General features: G+C 41.6%; 1 protein-coding gene across 1 annotated transcript in view; it reads right to left on the bottom strand.

Annotated features, from left to right (window-relative positions):
- Positions 1-18,785, bottom strand: part of ME1 (malic enzyme 1) — a 484,969-nt gene that overhangs the window by 277,139 nt on the left and 189,045 nt on the right. Inside the window, exon 4 of the mRNA XM_069726431.1 lies at positions 898-973. Within this exon, the coding sequence (XP_069582532.1) occupies positions 898-973 (76 nt within the window). The remainder of the gene's footprint in view (positions 1-897; positions 974-18,785) is intronic.

Below are 18,785 nucleotides of genomic sequence, written 5' to 3'. Positions count from 1 at the left end.
GAGATGCCATTTGTCAGTAATCACAAGAGTAGCTGTCAGCAGTGGATCTTGATGATTTACATGGCCATGTGCATTCAGTGCAGCTGAACATTCCTCAGACAACCACCAATAACCTAACTAATAACATAGCAAATCGTATAAGTGTATGTATTAGTGCACGTGGCGCTCATACTCAATACTGAATAAATCAAGACGCTTTGAACATTTTGTTTCCAGTCTTTCACCTCTTTCATATCATTAACAACATCTGTCGATCCTGTGATTTCGATAATACCACGACTATTCCTTCTTGGTGTTTCAATCTTTATGTTGAGGAGTGTAAATAATGTTGATTAAAGTTGATTAACAGTGGACCCAGCACTGAATCTTGGGGTATAACACATCACCAGGGAGGAGAAAATATTCAGCATAACGAAATATGACTACAAGCCAAGAGACATCACGAACTCATCATGAACTATACGTTCTAAACCTAGAAACTTTGAATTAGGGACAGTATGAAATGTCGCCATCGTTTTTATTTCATAAATCAACAGAACACATGAATATAAACAACTTTGATATATATTTCATCTGAGAAATCTGCTTCTTTCTCCTCCTGGATTAATCGTTTACTCTAAATTATTAAATTAAATTATTTTCTAGTGTACTATTAATTTATTAAATAAAGTAAAATGACATTTACTTTTTGGTAGATCGCTATGTGCAAATTGAATTGCATAACTGTAATATCTGGCCACCAGTGTGTGCTTGGTAACTGAAAGCTACTGTGTACTATTAGAAAGCTGAAGAAGATTGTTTCTGAGATAACGTCAATGAATGGATGTCCTTACATGACCTATTTAATTTAGTAAAAATCTCTAACAACTCATTTAAATAAAACTAAGCATATGTTACCTTAATGTCATTCTCAGGCCATGATTTCATTACTGTGGATATATGACCACGGTCATGAATGGTAATGAAGAGCCCTCTGCAGAGAGAAACACAGAAATATTATGCACGTAAAGTCTGCATGTGACAAGCGAAAGTCTGATGAATGCATTATCCGGTGAGATCACCTATTAGAAAATAGCTTTTCTTCCAATCCTAAAGGTATCAGATCACATAACCATGCAAGTGCAGCAATGTTTTCAGGAACACTGCAGTGCTTTGTGGATAGTGAGGAGCTTTTACCTTTTATGCTCCAGATAGAAGTGACAGAAAGTTGGAGCAATCCATAAACAGTTAGTAAAGACATCTTTTTCAGGATTTAAGTAATAAAGTAATTCAGATGCAGTGACATTTATTATATAAGACTACAGCCTGATTAATCATGGTACTTACATCCGGCATAATACACCTTTAAAAGTCACAACATTTTTGTGTAACACAAAAGTGGCTTTAAAATGTATGGGTTACTCCGCCAAAGTGGGTGGAACTGTAATTTAGCCAGGGCGGCACGTGGTGAGGCATCGTCATTACAAATTAATTGACAAATTCATTAAAAGTAAAGGAATTACTTATGACAGAAATGCTACTCCAGTCCCCGACTGGAGTAACGTTTCTGCCGAAGCCCATGGAGGCGCACACCAATGATACGATTTGCCTGATTCATTAAGTGGCATGTGCCTCTTAATAAATTACGTTCGTCTTGTCCTGCATGCCCATCATTAAGACTGGTAAGCAAAATGCCAGTTGTAATGAATCAGGCCTACACGTAAGGTGCTTACAAGCTCAATCAGGAAGAGCTTGTATGTACTGTGCCTCTTGCCAAGGAGACTGGCCACCGCTGTTAGACTGCAGCAGTAGCCTGTATCATAGGCAATGAGTAAAAATCCATGAAAGTAAAAATCCCTTGAAATGGAATTTTAATAACAAGTAAATCGCAAAGTCATTTGTTTTACAACCAACTTGCAATTTTTAACCATTTATGATGGTGTTTCTTTTTGTTGGGAAATATCCTTTGTCATTGCTGGTTATAAATGGCAGCCATGAGCACAATAAAAGGAATTCAGGGAAAATACGTCGGATAGTGATAAGATGTAACAGCAGCTAAGCTACGTGGGTGGATAATTCTCAGAGAGAAATAAAAAATGCGCTGGAAGTGAAAAGCTTGCATGTGTTTGTACAAAAAGTAAACTACATTTACCACAGAGTGATGGAAAAAGCATTTCTGTCCTACAATATTCGTAAGTGACAATGCCATGCTAGGGAATAGACTAACATTTTCATGTGAACAGCAGGTCAAATAATTCTCACAACCTTGTCCTTTTTTTTCCCTCATCAAGCAAATAGTGTAAATGTGCGGGATGGCGGTAATATACTTACACCCTGCACTTGCCAGTAATAACAGATTTTACAAACACTCAAGGACAAATGAAGTCTCCAACTAAAGCTGGACAGTCTCGTATACAGATCTAAAATATGATATATTAGTCCTAAGACAGCTGGGAATATAAGAATAATTTGGGTTGTAACATACTTGAAGCAATTTGCACTCTGACATTTAGACAGTTACTGTTTTGCTTGAGGCCAACTAGGTGGATACTCTAAGCAGAAATTGATTTAGCAGTGGCTACACTGTGGTGGTCTAAGAATCTTACGGATTGTTACTTAAAGAAAACCTGTCACTTCGGATAACGCTTTTAACCTACAGATATAGGGTTGATTAATAGCATCAGAAAGGTGGCCGACTGCTATATTGAACTGCGATGTATGTTGTTTGGTGCTATTGATGATGTTGCTGCTTGCAACTGCTTTTCAATATTTGCGTCAGTCTGGAGCACAGTTAGATCTTTGCAATGAATTTGGAAAATAACTCGCAGCAGTAAGTTCTGAACACAGATGTATATTACACTTCACGGTCTACGACAGTGGGAAACGCATATTTGTTCATGTAGCATTTCTAGAACTCAAGCAGCGGGAGGTCTGCTGTCTATACATCACATAGGTGTCACTGAGACTGTTCTATTTACATCACATAGGAGACACAGAATACTGTATATATCACATAGGACACACTGGGGATGGAGCATATATATCACACAAGAGACGCTGGCACTGCATCACATACACTGGGGCTGTGGAATATATATATATATATCAAGGGAGACGCTGGTGTATATACATCACAGGAGACGCAGGAGCATATACATCACAGGAAATGTTGGGGCATATACATCACAGGAGAAGCTAGAGATATATACAGTACAGGGGGAGCTGGGGCTGCTGTTGTCAGTGGGACTGGAGCACAAAGTGCGCTGAGTCTGCCCACAAAGTACATCCTGATGCAGTGTTCAGCAGTGAACGCTGCGTTAGCATGCTTGCAGTGTCAGGAGCAATTAAACGACTGGCAGCCAGCGTGATCCTCGGCCGCAGCACTGCTTTCCACGGGAATCTGCTGTGGGCCGAAGGTTCCCCTTTGCCATGCATATCATCTTTAAATCTTTTTTATTCTTAAACTGATGGGGCCATTAAATTGACAAAATGTTGAAGGTACTGCCCTAGTTTTCAGATCTGAGACATTTACAACATACTAAATGGTGGCCCGATTCTAACGCATCGGGTATTCTAGAATAGGCATGTCCACGTAGTATATTGCACAGCCCACGTAGTATATTGGCCAGTCACGTAGTATATTGCCCAGCTACGTAGTATATTGCCCAGTCACGTAGTATATTGCCCAGCCACGTAGTATATTGCCCCGTCACATAGTATATTGCCCAGCCACGTAGTATATTGCCCCGTCACATAGTATATTGCCCAGCCACGTAGTATATTGCACAGCTACGTAGTATATTGCCCAGCCACATAGTATATTGCCCAGCTACGTAGTATATTGCCCAGTCACGTAGTATATTGCCCAGTCACGTAGTATATTGGCCAGCCACGTAGTATATTGCCCAGCCATGTAGTATATTGCCCAGCCACGTAATATATTGCCCTGTCACGTAGTATATTGCCCAGCCACGTAGTATATTGCCCAGCGACATAGTATATTGCACAGTGATGTAGTATACAGCACAGAGCCACATAGTATATTACCCATTCACGTAGTATATTGCCCAGTCACGTAGTATATTGCCCAGTCACGTAGTATATTGCCCAGTCACGTAGTATATTGCCCAGCCATGTAGTATATTGCCCAGCCATGTAGTATATTGCACAGCGACGTAGTATACAGCACAGAGCCACGTAGTATATTGCACAGCCCACGTAGTATATTGCGCAGCTACGTAGTATATTACACAGCAACGTAGTATACAGCACAGAAACGTAGTATATTGCCCAGCCACGTAGTATATTGCCCAGTGACGTAGTATATTGCCCAGCCATGTAGTATATTGCCCAGGCACGTAGTATATTGCCCAGCGACGTAGTATACAGCACAGAGTCATGTAGTATACAGCACAGAGCTACATAGTATACAGCACAGAGCCACGTAGTATACAGCACAGAGCCACGTAGTATACACCACAGAACCACGTAGTATACAGCACAGAGCCACATAGTATATTGCCCGGTCACGTAGTATACAGCACAGAGCCACGTAGTATATTGCCCAGTCACGTAGTATATTGCCCAGTCACGTAGTATATAGCACAGCCCACATAGTATATAACACTGCCTATGTAGTATACAGCACAGAGCCACGCGGTATGTAACACAGCCCACGTAGTATACAGCAGTGTGGGCATTAAAATAAAAAAAAGTTATATACTCACCTCTTGGGGTGCAGCGGAGCTCCGGCGATAGGCGCACAGCTGCCGCCATCTTCCGTTCCCAGGATGCATTGTGAAATTACCCAGATGACTTAGCGGTCTCGCGAAGCCGCTAAGTCTTCTGGGTAATTTCGCAATGCATCGCCGGGAACGGAAGATGGCGGCCGGCACGAGCGGCTCAGCGGACAAAGGAGGGTGAGTATAGCAGGTTTTTTTGTTTTTTTATTATTTTTAACAATACATTTTTTACTATTGATGCCGCATAGGCAGCATCAATAGTAAAAAGATGGGGACACACAGGGTTAATAGTGGCGGTAACGGAGTGCGTTACCCATGGCATAACACGGTCCGTTACCGCCGGCATTAACCCTGTTTTAGCAGGGACCGGAGGGAAGTATGGAGGCACCGACCACTAACTGCAGGAAGGAAGGAGCGGCCATTTTCTTCCAGACTGTGCCCGTCGCTGATTGATCGTGGCTGTTTTACGGCAACCAATCAGCGACTTGGATTTTCATGATAGACAGAGGCCGCGACCAATGAATATCCGTGACATATAGACAGACAGACGGAAGTGACCCTTAGACAATTATATATATAGATTGATTATATACGCACTAAAAGCATATTTCATAGGAATCCAAAGGATCTGAACAGAACAGAGGTACACAATCATTCAATCATGTTGGAAATGTGGTTATACATGTTTATTTTCCTACTCCAATATAGTGACTACATATAAGTGAACTCAGTTATTTCTGTATGTCCAATATTAGATTTAATAGAGTAACCCCACACATGTACTCATCTCTAAGGTAGCGTCTCAAAAGATGCAGAGTTATGAAGTGCACTAACTGCTTCATCAGGAGAACCACAAGATGGCTACCTGATGAAGTGAATGCACTTCGAAACGTGCTGAGAATAAAACTGTATTACCTATTCTACTATCTCAAGTGTTTTCTAATATCCATTTCTCCACATTTATTCAATTCAACTTTGGATTTGCCAACCTGCGGAGCAGCAGCAGCAGCAGGACCCCTTATTTCTGAGCCTGTCTAAGTCTTGTGCTTTCTCACAACACGACCAGGTGAGCAGTTTCAACATTTATAAACCCCTATTGTCTGAATAACGCCCTATTTTGCGCTCCTTTGTCCTTCTAGATTTTACTCAATGTATAGAAGGCAAAGCATTACAATTTATTCCACCAGTCAGCACATTTAGATGGGGACGTTATACTAAAGTTCAAGAACGTCACAGATCAACTATAATTTCATCATAAAGAAAAACTATTTGTACAGAATATAAACGGTGCCAGCTGTCTAAGCTATAACCTGGAGTCAAGAATGGAATTTTCATATATAACTCATACGGACAGGTTGGTTCTTGCATTTCAGTCCAAGCTTTATCTTAATTTTTAATTATGCTCTTGGACAGCAAAGTTTTAATTTATTTTATAAATTATGCAAACAAAAACTTTAAAAAGGATTTATTATTAATGATTTTGAAGATTTTGCTTCAAGTAAACCCATTCATGTAGGATGAATAACATTCAGTTTGGCCACACTAATTCCTGTGTGTACATTGATGAGGAGGTTGATAATTGGCTGCCAGGTTTCCTAAGTTTAGAAAAACAGGCCTGATATTAACTTGGCCCTAAGGGACAAAATGCAAATACTGAAGAAATTATCTCAGGCAGCCCAAAAGTTTACAAGATACTTCCCAACTGGTTTGAAAATGTAGTATGAAAAAAGTATGGTAAATTAATGTTTTATATTAACTACAAGCTTTAGGACGCCTCGGAGACTATTAAGCTAAAGAATTCTAGAAAGTGAATGTTGAAAGTTTTTCTAACTTATCTCTGGACAAAAACTAAAAATTAATTGCATGTCAAGGTTGTTCTATTTCACTTAGGTCCTCACTTAGCTGAGGCTCCGCAATGCAAAAATCTTGAGGTTAGGGTTTTTTTCCTTAGATTTATCATAGTATAACTCTCTCAGCCAATACAACAGGTCTCCACCTGTTGCAAAACTGCAACTTCCCAAAATCTCTTAAGGCCTTTAAAGATCAACAACCAGTAAGCTAAACCACAGGATCTAGTAGTCAAAGTTTTCCCGTATCCAGAGGAATTGGTGGTTAAAGAGGTGGTCCGAAGTCCATATTAGTTTTCACCTTAAATCCTTATCTATTTAATCCCATAAACTAATCTAAACTGTTTTCTAATGCACTTGAATTAAAAATTCCCTATTCTTCCCTGACTACACTATCTATGTTTTATTTTTCCACTTCGTTTTTGATGACGCTTGGTTTAAGAATCCTAGTAAATGCTGAGATGCTCAAATGAAGTGTCATAAGGGGGCAGAGGTAGTGGTCACTGATGCAGCTTCTTCCCCATCTCTGAAACAAAGCATCATCAGTACACCTGGATGTTCGGGTCTGGCGAGTTTGGCCGAACAGTTACAAAAAGTTTGGGTTCGGGTACCAGAATAGTACCCGGACCCGAACCCGGACCCCATTCACTTGAATGGGGGACCCAAACATCCAGTGTTTGCTGCACTGTAATGTGTATGACAGCGCAACAAACACCACTCCCATCATCTGAAACCTGCTGCTGCTAATAACAGTGAGAGCAGGAGCAGCGGATAGGAGTATTCATCAGCCGCTCCTGTGCTGTAAATAAATAATTTTAAAAAACCGTTGTGGGTTTCCCTGTATTTTTTTTAACCAGCCAGGTAAAACTTACAGCTGGGGGCTGCAACCCTCAGCTGTCAGCTTCAACAAGACTAGTTATCAAGAATAGTGGGGTCCCCATTCCGTATTTTTTAATTATTTAAATAAATAATTTTAAAAAAGGCGTGCAATCCCCCCCATTTTTGACAACCAACCTTGCTAAAGCAGACAGCTGGAGGCTGATATTCTCAGGCTGGTAAGGGGCCATGCATATTGGCCCACCCAGCCTAAAAATAGCAGCCCACAGCTGCCCAGAAGAGGTACATCTATTAGATGCGCCAATTCTGGTGCTTTGCCTGGCTCTTCCCACTTGCCCTGTAGCAGCGGCAAGTGGGGTGATAGTGGGGGGTTGATGTCACTTTTGTATTGTCCGGTGACATCAAGCCACGTATTCATTACTAATCCTACAATTGTATTGTAAAAAAAGACAGAGCAAGAATAAAGTCCTTTAATTGAAAAAATGACACAGACTCCTTTAATAATCTCAATTAAACCATACCTATAACCTCGCCTAATTCCTCCGTAGCCCTCATTCTACTGTAAGAAACCAAAAGCAATAAAACAACTTTATACCATACCTGTTCGTCGTTCTGTCCCATGCCGTAATCTATGTCTGGGGGAAAAACAGTTTTCAACCTGAACAGTGCCAACATGCGACCATCCAGGCTGAGAACCACTGGTGACTGAACTGCTGCGATCGCAGTGTCAGTGACTAGTGGTGACATCACTGAGGTTGTGTTCCCTGCGGTGATCTCAATGACATCCCCTCTAGCACCATGAGAGTTTTTCTCACGGTGCTAGCAAGGATGTCATCGAGGTCACGGCAGTTCAGCCAGGCTGGGAACGGAGCCCCAGTGTTATGAACAGGTGATTCAGAACCACAATGGACCTAGTGGTTAAGAGCACACAAAGTGACCTGATAGTTACTAACATAGGACGAGCTCTGAGACGTGGGAACTCTGCTGACCGCAATCCCTAATCCTATCATACCACACTAGAGGTAGCCGTGGATTGCGCCTAACGCTCCCTATGCAACTCGGCACAGCCTGAGAAACTAACTAGCCCTGAAGATAGAAAAATAAGCCTACCTTGCCTCAGAGAAATTCCCCAAAGGAAAAGGCAGCCCCCCACATATAATGACTGTGAGTTAAGATGAAAATACAAACACAGAGATGAAATAGATTTTAGCAAAGTGAGGCTCGACTTACTGAATAGACCGAGGATAGGAAAGATAGCTTTGCGGTCAACACAAAAACCTACAAACAACCACGCAGAGGGGCAAAAAGACCCTCCGCACCGACTAACGGCACGGAGGTGCTCCCTCTGCGTCTCAGTGCTTCCAGCAAGCAAGAAAAACCAATATAGCAAGCTGGACAGAAAATATAGCAAACAAAAGTAACACAAGCAGAACTTAGCTTATGCAGGGCAGACAGGCCACAAGAACGATCCAGGAGAGAGCCAGACCAATACTGGAACATTGACTGGAGGCCAGGAACAAAGAACTAGGTGGAGTTAAATAGAGCAGCACCTAACGACTTAACCTCGTCACCTGAGGAAGAAAACTCAGAAGCCGCAGCCCCACTCACATTCACCAGCGGAAGCTCATAGACAGAACCAGCCGAAGTACCACTCATGACCACAGGATGGAGCTTGACCACAGAATTCACAACACCCCAGTGACCGGAGGTAACCTTGATGACGTCACTTCTAGTTACTAAGGCTGCTCTCGATGCAGTTCATTCCCAGGTAGTTATCAGTCTGGATGGTCAGATCTTGGCACTGTCCAAGTTGAAAACTGTTTTTCCCCCAGACATGGATTACGGTGTGGGACAGAACGACGGACAGATATGGTATATTGTTGTTTTATTATTTTTGGTTTATGACAGGAGAACGAGGGCTTCAGTGGAAGTTTGGCAAGGTTGTAAGTATGGTTTATTTGAGATTATTAAAGGAGTCTGTGTCATTTTTTCAATTAAAGGCCTTTATTCTTGGTATCTGTGTTTCATACAATGTGACTATTGGGTTAGTAATGGAGGCGTCTTATAGATGCCTCTCCATTACTAACCTTGGGGCTTGATGTCACTGGACAATACAAAGGTGACATCAACCCCCCCCAACTATCACCCCACTTGCCACTGCTACAGGTCAAGTGGGAAGAGTTTTCAAAGAGCCAGAATTGGCGCATCTAATAGATGTGTCTTTTCTGGGCAGCTGCGGGCTGCTATTTTAGGCTGGGGGGCCAATATCCATGGCCCTTTACCAGCTTGAGAATACCAGCCCCAGGTGTCGGCTTTAGCAAGGTTGGTTGTCAAAAATGGGGGGACCTCAAGCCCTTTTTTTTAAATTATTTTTTTAAATAATTAAAAAATATGGCGTGGGGACCACTCTATTCTTGACAACTAGCCTTGCTGATGCTGACAGCTGAGGGTTGCAGCCTGCAGCTGTGAGTTTTGCCTGGCTGGTTAACAAAAATACAGAGGAACCCATGCCAGGTTTTTTAAAATTATTTATTTACAACGCAGGAGTGGCTGATGAATACTCTCATCCGCTGCTGTTGCTCCCTCAGTTATTAGCGGCAGCAGGTTTTGGATGATGGGAGCAGTTGTCCCATCAGCTGATACTAGAGACCAGAGGTAAACTTTATACCTCCGATCACAGCTGAGCGCTCGTTCTGTCTTTTGACAGAGTGGAAACCGCAGCTCTCTGAATGTGGCTCTCTGACCAGCGGGAATGATTTCACAGTGGATCAGAAGCGGTGTTTGCCTGGTGAAACCCGTGTCTGGTGTCCATGCCCGAACAGTAGGTGTTCGGTATGGATGCAAAACTATACTGTTCAGGTTAGCCCATCTCTAGTCATCGGTGATTCATTTTAGTGGCTGGGCTAGTCTCTACATGATGGGCACAATTACAGCATGCTGTGTCACCGGCTCAGATCAGCAGTAACGTTCGGGTAACAGAGCATGTTGTCAAAACTTCACTTGCAGGGACTGTGCTGGTCTCTACACGCCGAGAATTCTAAAAATGCACTGTGTTGCCTGCTCATTACTGCTGATCTGAGCTGGCAACAGAGAGTGCACTGTCTTTGTGCATATTTCGCAGGGACTAGCCCAGCCCCTGAAATGAGCGTTACTGGTTTTGCTTTGTTTCTGGGAATGGGCATATGCAGCCTCTTCCCCCTCATGACGTTTCATTTTGGATTCTCAAACAAAGTGTCATCAAAAAGGAAGAAGAATATAAAAAGAAAAGCAGTTACAATAGCGTAGTTAGGGAAAGGTAGGGGATTTTTAATTCAAGTATCTACATTATATTTACATTATAAGCATTACATAGATAGGAATTTAGAAAGAAAATTAATTTGGACTTTGGAACACGCCTTTAATGATGCTGCTACGTCAGTGCATTCCAGGATAGTCAGTTTTTGAGGAAGAGAATGACCATACCCAAAGAAATATAATTTTGCTAATAGCTATGCTCAATTACATTTAGTAAAATACAGTAATTTGAATTAATGTTTAACCTCACGGACTGGTACCATCAATCCTGGTACCTTGCTAGTTCTTCATCTCATGTGTGGCACTTCTATAAATGTTTAAAACTGTACTGTTAAACTGTTACAAATCATAATGATAGGAATGAAAAGAATACATGGCCATAATTTATTATCTAAATGTCTACTTTAAGTATGTTCTTTATAACATATTCTGCCAACTATCTGTCCACCCACTAAGTTGGCAAAGATTCACATCCTTAAAGTTCCTGATACCAAATTAATAAACACACAGCTCTTGATAAATCACAACATAAAAACTCTAGCTCAATAATTCAAAACATGTTTAGATTCTTGATTACCAAAGCAAAATTATGGCCTTCAAACGATGTGACTGGTTAAGACATTTGTTCCTAATTAAAAATATTGGCCCTTTGTAAAGAAATCTAGAACTACATTTGCCAGTGTGTAGTTTACTGTTGTATATAGTGTAGTATATGTATAGATCCATATATATAACAGCACTCTTTGTGTAAAAATGAAAAGCACAAACCACATATTAGACCTAGGGCCTATGCAAAAATCAGTTAGTATAGAATAGAAATTAGCGGATACTTTGAAATTTGAATTTACCGACCTCAACAAATTTTGCCAAAAAATTTGATTTGCAGGAAGTAAATTTGCGCAAATCTCAATACTAAATAGCTTGTAATTGTTCAAAGGGGGGTAGAGAGAAAGGAAGAACCCAGCTGACAATAACTGCTTACACTCTACAGGAGAATGACAGGACCCCACTGACCATAAGAGCTTACACTCTGCAGTAGAGAGAGAAAGAACCTTAATGATCATAAGAGCTTATACTTTAAAGCAGGGGTCCCCAACCTGTAGCTTGGGAGCCACATGTGGCTCACAAGCCTAAGATGTGTGGCTCTTGGCTTTGTGCCAGCTTGGTGCATTAGCATCCAGCTGTGAAGAGAAGGTCTCCAGATGTTGACTTTTATGAGTAGCTCCATACAGAATAGAAGATCTGCTTGTGCATACTGTAAACTTATGAAGGGTGAGGGGGTAAGACAGAAATATAGTAAGCTGGAGAAAGGATGATAGTGTTAGAGGGAAGCTTGAAGACTACCAAATGAGGTTAAAGGGGCTGTAATTATTCTGCCTATATGGGGAAAAAGGTCTCTGTATGCTTTCTGTGGGGAAGCTTTGGCTGTCATCATAGCTGTAATAGTGGGCTCTGGGTGTCGTTACTGTGGGTTTTCTTGCCTCAATGTGGCTCGTGACCATGTCTCCAATCCAAGTGTGGCTCTCAAGGTAAGAAAAGTTGGGGACCGCTGCTTTAAAGGAAAGAGAAAGGACTCTGATGATCATAAGAGTAAACACACTACAGGAGATAGAGAGTACCCTGCTGACCATAAGAGCTTACACTCTACACGAAACAGAGGACTCTACTGATCATAAGAAATTATACTCTACTGGAGATTAAAAAAATTACTCTGGCCTACAAGCTGTGTTCTACTGGGAACCGCTAACCTGTGATGGTCAAAGCACTGACCTCCCCTATACAAAGAATGATAGTGCATAAGATGTCATAGATGCAGGGCATTATGAAAAGGCCTGTGCGGCAACATAAGAAGATATTAGCCCACTCTATGATGCTTCAGCAGTGTGGGAAATGGTGCCAGACAAGTTTTTTTCGTGAATCACCAATCAAATCTCAAAGTATTTGAATTTGTGTGGAACTGCAAATTTCAGGAAATTCAACTTAATCGCGATCCTCCATGGAATGCTGCATTAATCTCTGGTACAGAGTATCTACATTACCCTACAGGTTCTGTGGAATTTCAAATGAATGAAAAATGTGCGACACTATAAAAATTGCTTTCAGGGGAGAATACCCCTCAGTATATTCTGTGTGTGGCTAAGCATGCCACCATTTATTTTCTGTTGTGAGTAAAGTTGTTGCTGAACCAATTTTTATGTGATCATGCATTCTTTCCTCCATACCTGTGTAGGGAAACCTATGTTCCACCAAGGGCCACTGTATCCTATATTTAAACAGGAACACCACCTCTCAATAATGTGATACATTGTTATTCTGCCTGTGGATCCATAGAATTTCATACTGCACATCAGTGGCAAAAATCCAAGGGCCTGTCCTGAATTTCTGGCAAAGGTTCTCTCACACATCCAAGTCAGATTTGAATAATCATCCAGAGGACATTGCATGTCGCCCTTTAATGCATAAATAAACATTCCCTTTCTATAGTACACCAGTTTTTCTTTAAAATCTTCAAGTAAATTACAATCCTATAATAAGAACCCCCACCTGCCCGTTATTTAATATCTGCACCCTAAAATCTCGAATGCAATAATCAGAAATAAATCAATCAGCTAGAAGTGTGAACAGTTGTTCGTAGAAACTTCAGAATAAAACTGGATTGCATCCTAAGGTAACATTCGAAAACACTATGCAGCTGGAATTTATCTGGCTCTTTATCAATAAAAATGAACTGAACCCATAGGGAAAAGAATATGCTTGTATTTTTCCTCTTCATAAAAGACATGACCTCACGGAGTCGGGCATTTCTTCTTTCATCCAGTAATCTGAACGTAAATTGTTCATGCCAAACAGCACAGCACCGGATAGTTCTCTAATCTGATTGAGATCACTTTCAAACACATGGTCTCCTCCTAATTTCTCAAGTACGCTACTAGTATAACACGCTGGCTCCCAAAGATAAATAAATACTATATGGTCCGCTGTCGGAAGACCATGTAAGCCCAGACAACAGCTTCCGAGTGCAAATCAGATGTACAGTCATGGCCAAAAGTATTCACACCCCTGCAATTCTGTCAGATAATACTCATTTTCTTCCTGAAAATGATTGCAAACACAAATTATTTGGTATTATTATCTTCATTTAATTTGTCTTAAATGAAAAAAACACAAAAGAGAATGAAGCAAAAAGCAAAACATTGATCATTTCACACAAAACTCCCAAAATGGGCCAGACAAAAGTATTGGCACCGTCAGCCTAATACTTGGTTGCACAACCTTTAGCCAAAATAACTGCGACCAACCGCTTCCAGTAACCATCAATGAGTTTCTTACAATGCTCTGCTGGAATTTTTGACCATTCTTCTTTGGCAAACTGCTCCAGGTACCTGATATTTGAAGGGTGCCTTCTCCAAACTGCCATTTTTAGATCTCTCCACAGGTGTTTTATGGGATTCAGGTCTGGACTCATTCCTGGCCACCTTAGAGGTCTCCAGTGCTATCTCTCAAACCATTTTCTAGTGCTTTTTGAAGTGTGTTTTGGGTCATTGTCCTGCTGGAAGACCGATGACCTCTGAGGGAGACCCAGCTTTCTCACAGTGGGCCCTACATTATGCTGCAAAATTTGTTGGTAGTCTTCAGACTTCATAATGTCATGCACACGGTCAAGCAGTCCAGTGCCAGAGGCAGCAAAGCAACCCCAAAACATCAGGGAACCTCCACCATGTTTGACTGTAGGGACCGTGTTCTTTTCTTTGAATGCCTCTTTTTTTCTCCTGTAAACTCTATGTTGAGGCCTTTGCCCAAAAAGCTCTACTTTTGTCTCATCTGACCAGAGAACATTCTTCCAAAACATTTTAGGCTTTTTCAGGTAAGTTTTGGCAAACTCCAGCCTGGCTTTTTTATGTCTTGGGTCTTGGGGTAAGAAGTGGGGTCTTCCTGGGTCTCCTACCATACAGTCCCTTTTCATTCAGATGCCGACGGATAGCACGGGTTGACACTGTTGTACCCTCAGACTGCAGGGCAGCTTGAACTTGTTTGGATGTTAGTCGGGGTTCTTTATCCAACATCCGCACAATCTTGCGTTGAAATCTCTTGTCAATTTTTCTTTTCCGTCCACATCTAGGGAGGTTAGCCACAGTGCCATGGGCTTTAAACTTCTTGATGACACTGCGCACAGTAGACACAGGAACATTCAGGTCTTTGGAGATGGACTTGTAGCCTTGAGATTGCTCATGCTTCCTCACAATTTGGTTTCTCAAGTCCTCAGACCGTTCTTTGGTCTTCTTTCTTTTCTCCATGCTCAATGTGGTACACACAAGGACACAGGACAGAGGTTGAGTCAACTTTAATCCATGTCAACTGGCTGCAAGTGTGATTTAGTTATTGTCAACACCTGTTAGGCGCCACAGGTAAGTTACAGGTGCTGTTTATTACACAAATTAGAGAAGCTTCACATGATTTTTCGAACAGTGTGAATACTTTTGTTCACCCCTTTTTTCATGTTTGGTGTGGAATTATATCCAATTTGGCTTTAGGACAATTCTTTTTGTGTTTTTTCATTTAAGACAAATTAAATGAAGATAATAATACCAAAGAATTTGTGTTTTCAATCATTTTCAGGAAGAAACCGAGTATTATCTGACAGAATTCCAGGGGTGTGAATACTTTTGGCTATGACTGTATAGTGCTGTAAGCTGCATTTAATGCAAAAAAATGAAATACATCAGGGTGTCTTTCTTAATGAGGTATTCTCATCATGTAATGCTATGGACAATGGAAAACCACATTTACATTTTCATGACATTGCAAGTGCAAAGCTTGGAGTGAGGGGAGTTAGATAAATACAACCCAACCACCCACCTTCCCAACAATAACCAGTCAGACATGGCCCTTCAGTTGGAAGGTGACTGGTCACAGTTTTAATTGAAAATACATAACAACCTGTAAATATAAAGTGTGAATAAATGAAATATAAAATTACACAACATAGAAATACCCTGTAGGTCAGGTCCCTGTCAACAATGACATATGTGTATGTCTCTACGTACAGGCCAATGAGCACGGATGTACGTAGCGTTCGCCTCCACTACTAGCCTCCAATCAGCTACAGTTGTGTAGAATGGCTCCCACTTCCATAACCACTAAATCATCTGACCTCACTCCCTAGGGTAATCATATATTAATTAACCATCAAAACTGGTAGGTGCCAATAGGTATACAATGGAGCCCCTTCTTGTTAACAAGAACTAGCCAAAGTGTACAACTCTTAAAAGCGCTACAATGAAATATCTAAACCCTACTACTACTACTACTAAATGCCATGACCCAATATATTCTCCAGACCTTTTATTACCTTATGACAGGGATGGCAGGAGGGACACCAATAGTTCTCACTGTGAAATGGTGACTTAGCCTGGCAAAAATCATGTAAACCCCTTCCAGCCACACCCACAAATGTTATCTCACTTCCCCCCACCCCCCTGCTCAAAATCTAGGCCCTCATAATTTTCTATTCCATAACAAAATTAACCCCTATCTACCCTATCCTCTCATGAGTGGCCCACGCTTATCCAGCTTCAGGCTGCCATTACAGTTAGTTGAGTTCACAGATTTATAAGCTGCATTCACACTACTGTCCATTGTAATCACTGTTCTTTACATCGTTAATATAAATGCTAAAAGTGGTTTTCCACTGGTGGTAGGTGAATGGTGGTAGGTGGTATATAACTGCCAGAAATTTACATGCTTATTACAAATTAGTTCAATGCATCAATTTTCTAAAGTGAAGTATTTTGGATAGCGTTTACAAAAATTGCACATCAAAAGTGCATTAAAATAATTTTCTAAAATTAGTGTAAAAAGTCTACCAGCAAAGTGAAGCAACTCTTCAAAGGTAACCTGTTGTGAATTCTGTGGCTGAGTTCACTTCTGTGGTCACAAGTGGTATTGCAGTCTCTGGGCTTCCTCCCTCAGGTGTTTTGGTGAGCTCGTTGGCTGCCTTGCTATTTAGCTCCACCTGAGTCTGTCTTCCTTGCTCCTTGTCAATGTTTCAGTGTTGGATCTGAGCTACTGCATCTTTCCTTGGGCCTGCTGCTCTGCTAGATAAGTGCTTCTAGTTTGTTTTCTGTTTTTTCTGTCCAGCTTGCTATTAACTTTTGCTGGAAGCTCTGAGAAGCAAAGGGGTGCACCGCCGTGCTGTTAGTTCGGCACGGTGGGTCTTTTTGCCCCTTTGCGTGGTTTTCGTTTTAGGGTTTTTTGTAGACTGCATAGTTCTCTTTGCTATCCTCGCTCTGTCTAGAATATCGGGCCTCACTTTGCTGAATCTATTTCATTCCTACGTTTGTCTTTTCATCTTGCTAACAGTCATTATATGTGGGGGGCTGCCTATTCCTTTGGGGTATTTCTCTGAGGTAAGTCAGGCTTGTATTTCTATCTTCAGGCTAGTCAGCTCCTCAGGCAGTGCCGAGTTGCATAGGTAGTTGATAGGCGCAATCCACTGCTGCTTATAGTTGTGTGAGGATAGATCAGGTACTGCAGTCTACAGAGATTCCACGTCTCAGAGCTCGTCCTATTGTTTTTGGTTATTGCCAGATCTCTGTATCTGCGCTGATTACTGCACGCTGTGTTGCCTGATTGCCAGCCATAACAGTACAAGGAGCCCTTCAGTGATTTCCAATAGAGGGAAAAAAGAAATCCTGACATCATTTTTTTTTCTTAGCTCTGTCTTCAGTCTTTTTTTTCCCCTAGACATTAGAGTGCTTCAGGACACAGCTGTGGACATGGATATTCAGGCTCTGTGCTCCTCAATGGATAATCTCGTTGTAAATGTACAAAAGATTCAAGATACTATTGATCAGAAATCGATGCTAGAACCAAGAATTCCGATTCCTGATTTGTTTTTTGGTGACAGAACTAAGTTCCTGAGCTTCAGAAATAATTGTAAGCTATTTTTGGCCTTGAAACCTCATTCTTCTGGTAATCCTATTCAACAGGTTTTGATTATTATTTCTTTTTTGCGCGGCGACCCACAGGACTGGGCGTTTTCTCTTGCACCAGGAGATTCTGCATTGAGTAATGTTGATGCATTTTTCCAGGCGCTGGGATTGCTTTACGATGAGCCTAATTCAGTGGATCAAGCTGAGAAAAATCTGCTGGCTTTATGCCAGGGTCAGGATGATGTAGAAGTATATTGTCAGAAATTTAGGAAATGGTCAGTACTCACTCTGTGGAATGAATCTGCACTAGCGGCTTTGTTCAGAAAGGGTCTCTCTGAAGCTCTTAAGGATGTAATGGTGGGATTTCCTATGCCTGCTGGTTTGAATGAGTCTATGTCCTTGGCCATTCAGATCGGTCGTCGCTTGCGCGAGCGTAAATCTGTGCACCATCTGGCGGTATTGTCTGAGAGTAAGCCTGAGCCTATGCAGTGCGACAGGACTATGACTAAAGTAGAACGGCACGAACACAGACGTCTGAACAGACTGTGTTTCTATTGTGGTGATTCTACTCATGCTATTTCTAATTGTCCTAAACGCACTAGGCGGTTCGATAGCTCTGCCGTTATTGGTACTGTACAGTCCAAATTCCTTTTGTCCATTACCTTAATGTGCTCTTTGTCATCATATTCTGTCATGGCGTTTGTGGATTCAGGCGCTGCCCTGAATCTGATGGATTTGGATTATGCTAAACGTTGTGGATTTTTCTTGGAGCCTTTGCGGTGTCCTATTCCGTTGAGAGGAATTGATGCTACACCTTTGGCCAAGAATAAGCCTCAGTACTGGGCCCAGCTGACCATGTGCATGGCTCCTGCACATCAGGAAGTTATTCGCTTTTTGGTACTGCATAATTTGCATGATGTGGTCGTGTTGGGGTTGCCATGGCTACAAACCCATAATCCAGTATTGGATTGGAACTCTATGTCGGTAACCAGCTGGGGTTGTCAGGGAGTACATGGTGATGTTCCATTTTTGTCTATTTCGTCATCCATTCCTTCTGACATCCCAGAGTTCTTGTCGGACTTTCAGGATGTATTTGAAGAGTCCAAGTCTGATGCCCTACCTCCGCATAGGAATTGTGATTGTGCTATCGATTT

Source organism: Ranitomeya imitator, chromosome 5 (assembly GCF_032444005.1).
Source record: "Ranitomeya imitator isolate aRanImi1 chromosome 5, aRanImi1.pri, whole genome shotgun sequence".
Taxonomy (NCBI): domain Eukaryota; kingdom Metazoa; phylum Chordata; class Amphibia; order Anura; family Dendrobatidae; genus Ranitomeya; species Ranitomeya imitator.
Note: the sequence above shows the minus strand (reverse complement) of the source record. Positions and strands in the feature narration are given on the sequence as shown.